The sequence below is a fragment of the Pelophylax lessonae genome (genome assembly GCF_965119305.1).
Source record: "Pelophylax lessonae genome assembly, chromosome: 7".
In the NCBI taxonomy this organism is placed as follows: domain Eukaryota; kingdom Metazoa; phylum Chordata; class Amphibia; order Anura; family Ranidae; genus Pelophylax; species Pelophylax lessonae.
In genome coordinates, this window is record NC_138774.1 from 94,864,837 (window position 1) to 94,880,234 (window position 15,398).

At 41.7% G+C, this 15,398-nt stretch overlaps 1 protein-coding gene across 1 annotated transcript in view; it reads left to right on the forward strand.

Moving 5' to 3' along the window:
• The first annotated feature begins 217 nt into the window (after positions 1-217).
• Positions 218-15,398, forward strand: part of LOC309560370 (uncharacterized protein) — a 54,734-nt gene continuing 39,553 nt past the window's right edge. Inside the window, exons 1-2 of the mRNA XM_082264001.1 lie at positions 218-296; positions 9,155-9,655. Coding sequence (XP_082120127.1) covers positions 248-296; positions 9,155-9,655 — 550 coding nt within the window. The 5' untranslated portion in view covers positions 218-247. The remainder of the gene's footprint in view (positions 297-9,154; positions 9,656-15,398) is intronic.

Here is a 15,398-nt window from a genome sequence, read left to right on the forward strand (position 1 = left end):
TTTAGTTTGGGCAATTGATTTTCTTATCTATGATAAAACAGTAAAGGAAAACAGAATAATGCACATGGATCTGACCAAGATGTCATATATGTTGCTTAGCACCAAACATTTCTGAGCAAGCTCTTTGACAAACATTTGAGGACAAGTTGGGGGAGGGTCCATGTTTGTATGTGTATTTAAGCCTAAGGGGATGTCAATGTGCTGCTAAACCATTCTGAAGAGGGTAATCCCAGACGCACCTTCAACAATGGACCGAGGGCTGACAGTTTTCATTCTCCTGAGTTTGGGTGTAGCTGGTAAGAGACATGGAATAATGGAACATTATAAAATATATATTTTTTAATTTATGAATATTACAGAAGTCATTGTACCATAATTACATGACAGTGTAGAATTCTCTACTTTAAATGTCGTCCTCACATTTACCCTATATTTCCTCCAGGGTACAATCCCACCTTAGGGTCACTGTAAAACAATAAGAAACAAGAACACCATGCTGCTTGTTTAGCTGGATTACATGAGAACAATTTTCTTAGGTACAGAAGAAGACCATTAGAGTAGTCTTTTTAACCTATGACACTAAGGAGGGGAGATTTACTAAAACTGGAGCACTCAGAATCTGGTACAACTGTGTATGGTAACCAGTCAGCTTTCAACATCAGCTTGTTCAATTAAGCTTTGACAATAACACATGCAAGCTGATTGGTTTCGATGGGGAGCTGCAACAGATTTTGCTCTGTCCAGTTTTAGTAGATAACACCAACGGGTGTGCAATAGGGTTGATCTTCATGGAACATGATTAGTCATTGCTAGAAGTTTGGTTAAAGCAATGGAAACTGCAGTTCAACAAAATAATGCACTTAGGGAAAAAGAATGCTCTGATACATTACAAAGTTGGGGGTACAGTGTTGGCGAGAACCATAGGGGAAAAAAGATTTGGGGATTTTATTTTGGGTGACTGCACTGTAAGTGTACAGTGTGGCCTGGCAGTGGGAAAAGCAAATTCTGAAATGTATCACTAGTAGGATCACTTGCAGGAGGAAGGATGTCCTGATTCCACTATTTTATTCATTATTATTACTATTACACAAGATTTATATAGCGCCAAAAGTTTGCACAGTGCCTTAGATTATAAAGGTAGACAGTGCAGTTGCAATACAATTTAATTCAATGCAAAACAGTAATGAGGACTGTGCTCTTGAGAGCTCACAATCTAATAGAAAGGCTCAAGTGTTACAAAAGGTAATAACTGACTGGATGAGCTAAAGGGAAAAATAAAAGTTCAAGTGTCATTAAAGGCAAAACGCTTTCCTCTCCACTCTATCCAAAAATTGAAAAAAAAAAGTTTTGCTTTTAGTGACACTTTAAAATTTAAAGGGCATTGTTAGTAATTAATTAAATTTTGTACATATAGGCACTGAAGGGGTATTTTAAGGTATTTACTGGCACATTTTGGATGGAGAGTTGTACATTTATTAAGAGTAGTGCTAGTGTTTCACATTTTTTTTATCTTGGTATTATCTTTATGTAAGTAAAGTCTCCAGAACTAGACACAGTGAGTTCTAACTAAAGATCTACTGTAAGAAACAATGCGGTACTTAACCTACTGATTACCAACAATACAGACCTGCTTACGTATATAGAAATACGGGGCAACTTAGGAAACAGTGACCATAGGTCAATTCGTTTCATATTAATCATAGTAATAGGAAACATAAGGGTAATATAAGAACCTTGAATTTTAAAAGAGCCAATTTCCCAAAACTGCGCTCTCTGCTAGAAAATATCAAATTGGATAGAACCATGGGAACAAAGAACACAGAGGAAAAATGGGAGTGCTTCAAGAGCATACTTAACAAAGAAATTGGCAAGTGCATTCCAAAGGGAAATAAATTTAAAAGAGCAAAACTAAACCCTGGGTGGCTAAACTCCAACATAAAAATGCATATAAATGCTAAAGAAAAGGCCTTCAAAAAATACAAGGTCATTGGCAGCATTCAAGCATTACAAAAAGTGTAATAAGAAACGTAAAGACGAAATCAAGGCGGCTAAAATAGAACACGAGAGACATATAGCGGAAGAGAGTAAAAAGAACCCCAAGAAATTCTTTAAGTATATAAACAGTAAGAAAGCAAGGCCAGAACACATTGGCCCCATAAAAGACGACAAAGAAGATTTGGCCACAGAGGACAGAGAAAAGGCGGTAGTGTTAAATAATTTCTTCTCTTCAGTCTTCACAAAAGAATTGGGGGGGCTACACTAACCCAGCTTGTAAGGCCAAACTAAACAACACACCTCAGGAAGTACCGCCATGGCTAACAGCAGATAAACTTAGAACTAAACTAGAGAAGCTTAACATAAATAAATCCCGGGGACCAGATGGCTTGCACCCGAGGGTTCTTAAAGAGCTCAGCCAGGTGATTGCCAGACCATTATTTTTGATCTTTAAGGAATGTTTACTGACGGGTACCGTGCCAGCTGATTGGAAAAAATCCAATGTGGTACCAATATTTAAAAAAGGGCCTGAGATATATCCCGGGTAACTATAGGCCGGTCAGCCTAACATCAGTAGTCTGCAAGATTTTGGAGGGGATGTTAAGGAACCACATACAAGACTTTAGTAATGAAAATGGTATTATTAGTAGTAATCAGCATGGATTCATGAAAAATCGTTCTTGCCAAACCAATCTATTAACCTTCTATGATGAAGTGAGCTGCCACTTAGATAAAGGTAAGCCTGTGGATGTGGTGTATCTGGACTTTGCAAAGGCCTTTGACACCGTTCCCCACAAATGCTTACTGTTCAAACTAAGGAAGGTAGGTATGGGACATAAGGTGAGTACCTGGATAGAGAACTGGCTCCAGGGGAGAGTGCAAAGGGTGGTGATTAATGGGGAGTACTCGGATTCGGCAGATGTGGAAAGTGGGGTCCCCCAAGGTTCTGTCCTGGGGCCAATCCTGTTTAATTTATTCATAAATGATTTAGAGGAGGGGATATCTAGTACAATCTCAGTATTTGCGGATGATACTAAACTAAGCATGCCAATATCTTCTATGCAGGATATGGAAACCTTACAAGTGGACCTGAACAAAATAATGGGGTGGGCAACTACATGGCAGATAAGGTTTAATGTTGAAAAATGTAAAGTAATGCACTTGGGTGCCAGAAACCAGAAAGCAAGCTACTCACTAGGGGGGGGGACCTCTGGGTGAGTCTAGGATGGAAAATGACCTGGGGGTACTGGTAGACAACAGGCTTGGCAGTGGCATGCAATGACAACCTGCTGCAAGCAAAGCCAACAGAATACTGGGATGCATAAAAAAGGGGATTCACTCCAGAAATAAAGAGATGATTCTCCCTCTCTCCCTCTCTACAAGACTCTGGTCCGGCCACATCTGGAGTATGCTGTCCAGTTCTGGGCACCGGTCCTCAGGAAGGATGTGCTGGAACTGGAGAGAGTCCAGAGAAGGGCAACAAAAATAATTAGGGGAATGGAGGACATCTGCTATGAGGAAAGACTACAAGCACTGAACTTATTCTCTCTGGAGAAGAGATGATTGAGGGGGGATATGATATCAATGTACAAATACTGTACTGGCGACCCTAGCATAAGGAACAAACTATTCAGAGAAAGGGAATACAATAAGACACGTGGCCACTCACTAAAACTAGAGGAAAGGTGGTTTAACCTTAAAATACGTAGGGGGTTCTTCACTGTAAGAGCAGTAAGGATGTGGAATTCTCTTCCGCAAACTGTCGTATCAGCAAGGAGCATCGATAGTTTAAAAAAACTATTAGATGGGCACCTTAAAGACCACAACATACAGGGGTATACAATGTACGGTTAACAACAAACACACGCACACATCATAGGTTGAACTGGATGGACTGATGTCTTTTTTTAACCTCAGAAACTATGTAACTATATATCAGGACTTCCTTCCTCCTGCTGGTGATCCCTCTAGTGATAATTAGTTCTATATATCCTGAAAACTCATCTCTTCAGGGAAGCCTATGCCGCATTCACCTAAACCTGAAAGTGTATCTATGGTCACAATGTAAAATCCTATACTCATTTCTACATTGTATTTCAATTTTTTCTAGCCTAGTCCTATTACTCAGAATGATCTTGCCTTTGGAAACTTACTTTGTGAAAATTCCCCCACATTTACCTCCTGCAATTCTCTGACACTTATTCACTATGCCATATAAGTAAGCAATGCTGTGTCACAATTTTACAGAACCTGCCTTCTGAACTGCAGAGGTGCTGAATGGAGGAGTTTTAGGATTCAAGGCATGTAGGTAGCATAAGATCATGGTATATGTGGTCCTTAGAAAATTGAGAATAAGAGTAGAAGCTGCAAAGCATGCAGGGAATCTAGGATGTTGTGGGAAGAGATGGCCAGCAGACAGGCAGCAGTCAAAACATGAAAGGAGATTTTTCAAGTAAGTCTATATCGGAATGATAGCTATTGTTTGTATTGTTATTACAATGCTGATTTTATAAAATGAAAGTGTATGCTGTGACCGCAGATTTCCTTTAAATTTCACAAAAACATGAATTGCATAAAATTTGAAATATTGATAAAAGTAAACCAAAATAACTATTAAGAATAATAAAGTGCATAATCAATGATGGTGCAAATTGTCCATTTATGGTCACTGACGGCAATCAGTAGTGTCGCAAAAAATCCACTTCATGTCCAAGTAAGTATACTAAATGATTTAAAGTGAAAATGTGCTGTGGAAATATTATTTCTTGACCCTTTCTGTGTTACAAATGCAATATATGACCCATGTTTTGGTAAAATATAAAAGATAAGGTTGTGCCCGGTAAATTGATATTCATCATGTCAAGCCTTAAAATAAAGTTGTACCCAAAAGTTTTCATAGGCAACACTCTAAAAGCCCTTACACATTATTAGTTATCAGTTTAGAGTTAACCATGGATATTGCATATTTTGCTGTACTCTAGCTGCGCAATCACCATCTTCATATGTAGGTGCCCCCGATGTGTATGTTTGCATAGATATGAGAGCGTATGTGGAAGCTGGGGAGCAGTCTCGGCTGGTGCAACTTGCGGAGAAGTACATTTTTTGGGACACTATTAAGGATATGACTAGGGACTAGGGATAGACAATTTGGGCTATCATCAATTATTTATTTTGCACTTTATTATTCTTAATGGTTATATTGGATCACATGTATCTATATTACAAGTTTTGTGCAGTTATTGATTTTGGGACATTTAAAAAAATATATTTTTTTTAATAACAAACATTTCATACTTACCTGTGTAATTTTGTGTTTTGCACAAAGCAGCCCGATCCCCCTCTTTTCGGGTCCCCTGTGGTGCTCCTGGCATCTCCCCCTTGCGGAGTGCCCCCATAGCAAACCGCTTTCTATAGGGCACTTGTGTATGCTTGCTCCCAAGCTGGGGCTGTGTGTGTCTTGGTTCCTGCTCAATGGCTCCCACTGCTGTGTCTGAGCCAATGAGAAGAGAGATAACCTACAGAGCCTCTACTCTCGTACATGTCGCTGGATTAAGATCAGGCTCAGGTAAGTAGAAGGGGGGCTGGTGTGGATTTTCACGCAGAAGATTTTTATCCTAATGTATAGAAAGCATTATGGTAAAAAAAAAAAATTCTGCCTTTAGAACCACTTTAATATTTATTGGGGCATGAATATTGATGAGCTGACGTATTTATTGGCGTATAACATGCACTTTTTCCCCCTGAAAATAAAGGGCAAATTATGTGTGCGTGTTGTATGCTGATATTTTACCTGGCTGCTTCGGAAGGAAAGGGGGGCCAAGCGCCGATTATCCATAGCCGGGATCCCCTGTTTACTTGGCGCTCACAGTCCCACCTCCTGGACTGGCTCCTAGGATAGCACGTCACATGTCCTGGCATTGGACCAGGGTTCTGTCTATCATAGGAGCCGTTCCAGGAGGCAGGACTGTGTGTGACTGCGAACGCCAAGTAAAAAGGAGATCCCTCTGTGTAATCCAGCACTGATCAGGCTGCAATGATGGGCAATGGCAAGGCTGCAGATGGGCACTGATCAGGCTGCAAGGATGGGCAATGGCGAGGCAGCAGATGGATACTGATCAGGCTGCAATGATGGGCAATTGCAAGGCTGCAGATGGGCACTGATCAGGCTGCAATGGTGAGGCTGCAGATATGCACTGATCAGGCTGCAATGGTGAGGCTGCAGATGGGCATTGATCAGGCTGCAATGGTGAGGCTGCAGGTGGGCACTGATCAGGCTGCAATGGTGGGGCTGCAGATGGGCACTGATCAGGCTGCAATGGTGAGGCTGCAGATGGGCACTGATCAGGCTGCAACGATGAGACTGCAGATGGGCACTAATCAGGCTGCAATGGTGAGGCTGAAGATGGGCACTGATCAGGCTGCAAAGGTGAGGCTGCAGATGGGCATTGATCAGGCTGAATTCATGGGCAATAGCAAGGCTTCAGATGGGCACTAATCAGACTGCATTGATGGGCAATGGTGAAGCTCCAGATGGGCATGAATCAGACTGCATTTATGGGCACTGATCAGGCTGCATTGATGGGCAATGGTGAGACCGCAGATGGGTACTGATCAGGCTGCATTGATGGGCACTGACCCTTAATTTGCTTCAAAGTTCTTTATTTAAAATGTAAGCTTTTTTCCTGAAACTTCCCTCTTAAAATGAAGTTGCGTGTTATAAATACAGTAAATGTTTTTACACATATCTGTTTACAGTAGGCACTTAAGAGCCGGTTCACATTAGCGCGACATGACTCCTTACTACTTCGGGGGCGACTTGTGCATTACATTGCACCACGACTTCGGAGCGACTTGCAGGGACTTCACATAATGGAAGTATATGCAAGTCGCTCCAAGGTCGCCCCAAAATAGTACAGGACCCTTTTTCTAAGTCGGAGCGACTTGTGTCGCTCCTATTAGAACGGGTCCTGTAGAGGTCAATGGACCGCGAGGGAGCGCGACTTGTCAGGCTGACAAGTCGCCTGACAAGTCGCGCTGATGTGAATGGGCTCTAAAGGTTACACATGTTACATATTGGCCAGAGTGCAGAAATAATTCTAGGGCCAATATCCACAGTTAAATCTAAACTGATTATGTGTAAGGACTTTTACAGTGTCGCCCATGCAAAGTTTTCGGTACCAAAGCTTGTAGCTGTTTCACAGGCAAGCAATTGTAAGGCTTGACATGTTGGATATCTATTTGCCCGGCACAACCTCATCTTTTATATTTTACCAAAACTGTACATGGCCAGATCTAGTGGGATGCTGGGATGGGATGGGTTGTGCCCCGCCAGATTTCAGTTGTACCCCCCCCCCCCCCCCTCAGCAAGTCTGGACAGAATTGTCAGCAAAAAGAGAGCTGGGAGGAGGTGTGGACTTTCTGTGCTCTCCTAACTCCTGTCAGTAGAGCGCGCCTCCATGCAGCAGATTACACAGAATCCTCTTAGATCCCACAGTACACGGCTTGTTTACCGCCCCCTACCCACATTCCTGGAGACGAGCAGGCCTTGGAGTAGGTAGGGGATGGGTAATCAAGCCGTGTATCATCTGATCTAAGAGGATCCTGTGTTATCTGCTGTATGGAGGAGCGCTGTTATCACAGCTCTCTTCTCGCTGACACTTCTCCTGTCAAGACTGGCAGCGGGCGTGGGTATATTGTTCATGGGGGGGGTTGGCTTTGGGGGGCACAGAGAGCACACACCTACTCACTGCTCATGTAAGATTGGAGAGGGGGATGTTTGTGCTAGGTAGGTAAAGGTAATGGAGGGGGGGGGGGACTTATGTGTTAGGGGGCAGAATTGTGGAAGATTTGTGCTAGGAGGGGAGAATGTGGAGGGGGGGAGATTTGTGCTGGGAAGGACAATTTGGAGGGGGTTGTGCTAAGAGGATGGATTTGAGAGGATTTGTGCTAGGAGTGGGGATTTGGGGTGAAGATTTTTAATAGGAGGGGGATTTGGGGGGAGAGGATTTGTACTGAGAGGGGGGGATTTGGGGGGAGAGGATTTGTACTGAGAGGGGGGATTTGGGGGGAGGCTTTACGTCAGGAGTAGGGACTTGGGGGAGGGTTTACATTAGGAGTGAAGATTTGGGGGGAGGATTTAGGCTAGGAGGGGGTATTTGGGGGAGAGAATTTGTGCTAGGAGTGGGGATATGTGGGAGAGGATTTGGGCTAGGAGGGGGATTTGGGGGAGAGGATTTGTACTAGTAAGGGGAATTTGAAGGGAGTACTTACACTAGGACTTGGGATTTGGGGGGAGGAATTAAGCTAGGAGGGGGGATTTAGGATTTGTGCTAGAAGTGGGGATTTGTGGGAGAGGGTTTGTGCTGGGAAGGATAACTTGGAGGGGGTTGTGCTAAGAGAAGGGATTTGAGGGGATTTGTGCTAGGAGGGGGGATTTCCCAGGGAGGACTTACACTAGGAGGAGGAAAATAAGGGGGAGGATTTATGTTTGGAGTGGGGATTTGGGGGAGGGTTTACGATAGGAGTGGGGATTTGGGGGGAAGATTTAAGCTAGGAGGGGGTATTTGGGGGAGAGGATTTGTTCTAGGAGGGGGGATTTGGGGGAATAGGTAATGCGAGGAGGGAGGGACTTGGAAGAAAAGAGGATGTGTGCTAGGACGGGGGATTTGGAAGGAAAGAGGATGTGTGCTAGAACCGGTGATTTGTGGGGAATTGAGCTATGTGCCAGGATGGGGAATTTTGTATTTTTGTTTGGGGAGAATTTTACCTTACAGAAGAAATTAACGTTTAGGGGTGAGTGTGTTGATAGGTGCTGTGTTTTTTTTTTTTTTTTTGGGGGGGGTTTCAGAATTCTCTGCCTATAGTCTCCTGAGATGTAAATCCGACCCTGACTATACCCTGGCAGTCAATCACAAGCAAACCTAGGAAGTATGCAGATTAAAAAGGATTCTGGGATGCCTCCTTTGACACAGTTTATACAGAACAACCCAGAGATTTTATCAGGAAGTAGAAGGAAATCTATCAGGAGTAGCAGAAGAGGGACACAATGATCTTATTGCTAGAAACTCTTGTGTATATATTGTAACCATTGTGAGTATTTATTGCAAAAGTGATGTTATACTTTAAGAAACATATTAAAGTCATTACATTTTCTCCACAGCTCAGACTGCAACAACCACATTTCAGCTCCAAAACAATGTAAACACCCAGGTCTCTGTAGACCCTTCCCAGCTTCAAACCACACAGATTGTGTCACGGACGCTGTCCTTTACACAAGCCGTCCCGATTAGGATTGCCATCACAGCCGAGAGCAATGCAACCGCGTGCACGGCACTTTCCATCAACCCTTGTCCTCAACCAAAGCTTCTGGTCACAGTGTTGTCAAGCACAAACTACAATTCTACGACCTACAGCTATTCTAAGACAGTCACTGGTGGAGTTCAACTGTCAATTAATATTACCAACGGAATTAATATTGCCACACAGAACTTGAATGCAGCAGGAGACCAGGCTTTACTATATCTAGATTACTATTATACTGGCTCACGAAGTTCCCTATCATTAAGTGGAAACACTTCAAATGTAAATTTTCAGTTAGTAACTGCCACTGCCACCACTGTTACATTGACTAGTGGATCTGGGAATGGACAACCTGCACTGTGTAAGTAAAAAGACATTGAATGGGAAAGTATAGAAAGCATTCAGAAAATACAGTATATAATGGGTTTGCGGATAGCTTCCAACTGTCTCTGATTTTGAGGGACTGTCCCTGATTTTGAACAAAGTCCCTCTGTCCCTCTTTCCTCCTTATTTGTCCCTCATTTTGGTGAAATCTATATAGTTCAGTGATGGAGAACCTTGGCACCCCAAAAGTTTCGGAACTACATTTCCCATGATGCTCAACTACACTGCAGAGTGCATGAGCATCATGGGAATGTGATTCCAAAACATCTGGGGTGCCAAGGTTCCCCATTAGTGATATAGTTGTATATAAAATGCACTTTTTATCTTTCAAAAAGTGTTTCCCAGTGCTAAACCTTTCATCCAATTTATAAATTGCTGCATTTTTACATTTCAAAAACCAATATAAAGGAATAGTAGTGGTAAAAAAAAAAAAAAAAAAAAAAATGTGTGGGTTTAACTAATCATTTTTTTTATAATTCACCTTCAAGGGGGTGTGGCAGGGTGTGTGTCCTATGCCTACATAAGTTTGCTAATAGATGTCCCTCATTCTCATCTCAATAAGTTGGGAGGTATGGGTTTGTGTAATCTTCAGGGCTAATTTTTTCTTTTTTTTTTTTTTTTAAAGCATAAAAACAGCTATGACAGCAAAAGTGTTAGTGCCGGTTCATACTATTGCGATGACAGATATTGCATGTGATTCGGAGCGCACTGCCCCTAAAATCACATGCAATGTCTGTGCGGTGCAAATTCAGCCATACAGATTGTATGGCTGAATTTGCACCGCAATCGCATTGAACTCACACAGGACCCTTTTTTTGGTCCGCAGCAGAATCGGATCGCATGGTGGTTCACACAGGATGATGCTTGCAGATTTAGGCATCACCTTAGTATTGTTTTTTACAGCCAGTGGTCAGCTTCCATGCAAAACCAATCCTATTGGCTAATTAGCCGTTAGACTGCTTTTACAAGCAGTGGGAGGGGACTCCCCCCCCCCCCCTCCTGACACCTTCCATGGTTTTCTTGGGCTCTCCTGTCCCACCGGGTAACCCGAGACTGCAGCCGGTGGTTCCGTCAGCTGACCATAGAGCTGATTGGAGATGAGAATGTCTCCAATCATCTCTATGGCCTAAGATACCAGAAGCTACGAGCATTTCATGACTTCGGATTTGCCAGATATAAACAGCGCCATTGGTAAATTGGGAATGCATCCTATCACACCAATCTTGGTGTGGACAGATGCTTTAAGGGCAGAGGAGAGATCTAGAGTCTAATAGACCCCATTTTTTTAAAAAAGAGTACCTGTCACTACAGATTGCTATCATAGGGGATATTTAAGCAAAATAAATAATAAAAAAAGAAAAATTCAAGCACCCCTGTACCCCCGTGTTTGCGCGGAAAGGCGCACGCAAGTGTCAGCCTAGTGCCATATGTAAACAGCAATTGCAGCATGCATGTGAGGTATCGCCGCGAACATCAGGTCGAGGGCAGTAATTCTTGCAGTAGGCCTCCTCTGTAAGTCTAAAGTGGTAACCTGTAAAGACTTTTAAAGATTTTTAGAAATGTACGTAGTTTGTTGCCACTTCACTGGCGTACGCAATTTTAAAGCATGTCATGTTTGGTATCTATGTACTCAGCATAAGATCATCTTTTAAATTTTACCAAACAACTAGGAAATATATAGTGTATTTGGGCATTACATTTAAAAAAAGGTTTTTTTTTTGTTTGCAAAAATTGCATTTGGAAAATCTCTGCTCAAATACTGTGTGACAAAAAAAATTGCAACACCCATCATTTTGTTCTGTAGGGCCTTGGGGGTTCAAAGTAATTTTCTAGTAAAAAAAAAAAATAATATTTTTTCATGTAAACAAAAAGTCACAGAAAAGGCTTGGTCTTCAAGTGGTTAGAAGAGTGGGTGATGTGTGGTTAAGATTGAGCATAAAATGCCAGGACAGTTTAAACACCCCCAAAATTACCCCTTTTTGCAAAGTAGACACTCCAAGCTATTTGCTGAGAGTCATAGTGAGTCCATTGAATATTTTATGTTTTGCCACACCTTTTGGTAAAATTTTGCCACAAGTTTCGGGGAGATTACCCAAAATACATTCTGCTGCTTCTCCTGAGTACGGAGATACCACATGTGTGAGACTTTTTGGCAGCCTAGCCACGTACAGGACCCCAAAATCCAATCACCACCTTCAGGCTTTCTAAGGGCGTAAATTGTTGATTTCACTCCTCCCTACCTATCACGGTTTTGGAGGCCATGAAATGCTAAGATAGCAAGTACTTAGGCCTATGTAAGCTCCAGGTTGTGGCTTGGACCTTACACGGACCTTATCTTTGCATTTTCACATAAAAATTAACGGAGAGTAAGTAGAGGTAAGAAAAGGTAAGAAAAAGGAGAAAGGTAAGTATAAGTAGCTACAAGAACAGCATTAAAGTTGTATTGCCCTGCATTTTTAGCTTACCTTGTTTTTGACCGCTGTAAGTAGTTTAGGTTGTGGAAGAGTTTGCTGTTAAAAAGGACTTGGACTGTGTAAGCTGTGCCCAAAAACATAGCAAACGGCTTCCTGCAACTGATATATCCCATTACTGATTTGCTGTGACTTCTGCATTGTATGTCTGTCGGAGGCTGCCAAGTTTGTAGAGGCAGGGCCTTTCTTTATCATGTCAGAACCCTCCCCCCCCCCCCTTTCCACCCATACCAGGCCCTTCGGGTCTGGCGGTGGAGCTGTCAGACAGTGGGAGCCTTGGCCGGGTGCAGAGCTTCTTTTTATTTTTTCCGGGTCGGCTGAAGCGGCGTTCATCGTGATTGACACTGGATTTACTTTGACTTTGTTTTTGGTTTTTGTTTTTTTAATAAAGGAATTGTCAACATATTTTTTTATTTCGTTTGACGCTTTTTTTGATGAATGAGTAGGGGTACAATGTACCCTCTACTCATTCACATAGAGGAGGCCAGGATCTGGGAGCCCCCTTGTTAATGGGGGCTTCCAGATTCCAATAAGCTCCCTGCCCTTCATTATCACTGGCCAGGGTTGTGGGGAAGAAGCCCTTGTCCCCATCAACAGAACAAGGAGCTTTGGGGGGCAGGGCACTCGCTCGCCCCCCCCCCCCCCTTCCCTGACTTGCTGGGCTGCATGCTCAGATAAAGGTATGGTATGGATTTTAAGTGGACCCCACGCTGTTTTTTTTCTTTAATTTTGGCGTAGTATTCCCCTTAAAATCCATAAAATCCATCATTCCCCTTAAAATCCCAAAAAATCCATAGTATTACTCTAAAAATCCATACCAGACCCAGAGGTCCTAGTATGGATAGGGAAGACCCCATGCTGGGTTTTTTTCTTTATTTTTTATTGCCGGCATTCTTTTGATTACATTCAACTGTCAGTGGGGAAACCTACTGACAGCTGATATGTCATCAGTTGTTAAGGACGTGGCGGTTCCTTAACAACCAGCTATTCTTAACACAGAATTCAGATTGGTCGATATATTTTTGACCGATTCTAATTAAAATGGATCTGAAAATTTGGTATCTGTTAGAAAATGAATAAACAAAAACGAATTTTAACAAAATATGTTACTATTGTTATATGGGTATTTGGATACATCAGAATCGCTGAATAACCATAAATTTGTCCGAATTTAGATCTGGACCTAAATGAATTGCATATGTCTACCGGGCTTAACAGTAACCTATTAACAGCTTATTAACAGTATATTGACATTGCCTATTCTAATTACTGAACTCTTTCAGCCCTCTATTTTCTATTCCATGATGCAATCTCATTGCCTCCTCTCCTTCTCCAGCATAATTTAGCATCCAACCTTGTCTCAAAGCCCACTTCTACTGCAGTCCTGCTGTCCTCCATGCTCCATCCTTTCTGATGCCTTCTGTTTCGATTACCCTGTACACATTCTGAACTGTGAGCCTCTTAGCTCTCCAGCCCTTAAAACTTGATTATGTGTTGGCTAACAGGACAATAATTCTGTCTTTTTTCACAGATCACAGAGCACTCTTGGGAATAATTGCACTGGTGCTGCTTCCACCATTTCTCCCCAGCTAATTGCCCAGTGGCCCATTAATGTAAGTTTCAGAAGAAGAATGCAAATCATTCTCCCCAGCACACTATATTTTGTTATGTACAGACTCATTTAAAAGGTTGGTCCACACAAAAGTGAACAAGGATAACCAACTGCTCAAATTTCTCATTCTTGCCACAGATCTATGGGGGTTAGTAGTGCTGCAAGGCTTGGCGACAACTTCTACCACCAAACTTCTCCTAAGCAGCCTCAAGTTATCCCAGTTAACTACGTTTTTGTTGCAGGTGTTGCCTGGTGGCGGGCTGGGTCAGCTGCAAAATCTCCCTGCCATATTTATGAAATGTATTTCCTGTCCACCTGGGGAGATTTTGTGTTCTCTTTGTGCCCTTCTTGTTACAATTTCCCAAAAATATACAATAAATACATTCCAAGAGGGAGAGTGGGAGCCCCTTATAATGACGACAGCATGTTTTCAGACCCAGAATTTATCTCACAGATAGTTTCCCAAAAAGAGAGAGAAATAAGAAACTGTCAAATGGATCCAAACCCTATTGCTACATTAAACAGTAACTCCACTTTTGTTGAGAAAAAAAACATTCCCCTCTTCAGTGATCTATGTACATTACAAGGATTGTAACAAACTTTGTTGCAGATTCCTACATTTTGTTATTCTAAGGAAATCCCTGTGTGTTTCTCTGTGTCCATGTGGGAAAGTAAATTTAATGGGAGTGGTTTCATAATTATCAATCAGCTGCCGCACCTGCAGGGCACTAATGAGGAAAGCTGCTGGGCCTGCATTCCTTTAGACATAATTTCCTATTGGATGTATCTCACCAAAAATTACATTTTTGTTGCAGGGGATTCTGGGACAATATGTAAGCCAATCACACAAGCATGAAATGTTTCTGGGGGTTGTTCTGTAAACATTCTGTGTAGCCATATTGCATTTCATTTTACAGAAAATTACAGAACTGCAGATTGAAAAGAAAAGGTCATTTTTAATAACATTTGATTACAACATGACTTGTGTCGCAATTATATAAGCTATAATATTTTTTATTTATTTACAATTTTTTCCCCCACGAAAGTGGAGTTATTCTTTTAACCTAACCCCTAATGCAAATTTAATCCATATTGATTCATTTTTAGCCTGTAAATGCTAAAAATATCACAGCCCCATAACATCTTCAGTGAAACTCATGATCCTTGGACCAAGATCAACAAGCACCAAGATTTTGGGAGTATAGACTAAATAGTTCTCAGTTTATGTGTTTTGTGTATACTATATTCCACTAACCTAATTTCTCTGATATCTCTTTACAGCTCATTAAAATATTTGTACTATCCATCATTAACAAGTACCAGAGGCAGCAAAGATTTCAGCCGCCACACAGAGCAGTGCAATCAAATCCTAATCAAATATCAAAATAATTGTTTATAATCGTACTAAAGTTTTGTGAGTCTGAAGAGTTTCTTGTATATTATAAACATTTTATTCTTCTTCTAAAATAGGAAATTGTGTTGGAAAATTGCAATTGCTTAATTGCAGTTATACGTTTTTTCCCTGTATGTTCGTTTTTTCCTGCAAATACAATAAAATATAGTTTTTTTAAAAATCTTCAGCCTTTTTATAGTCTGTATATGGCATACATTTTTTTTAAGTTTGGTGTAACCCTACC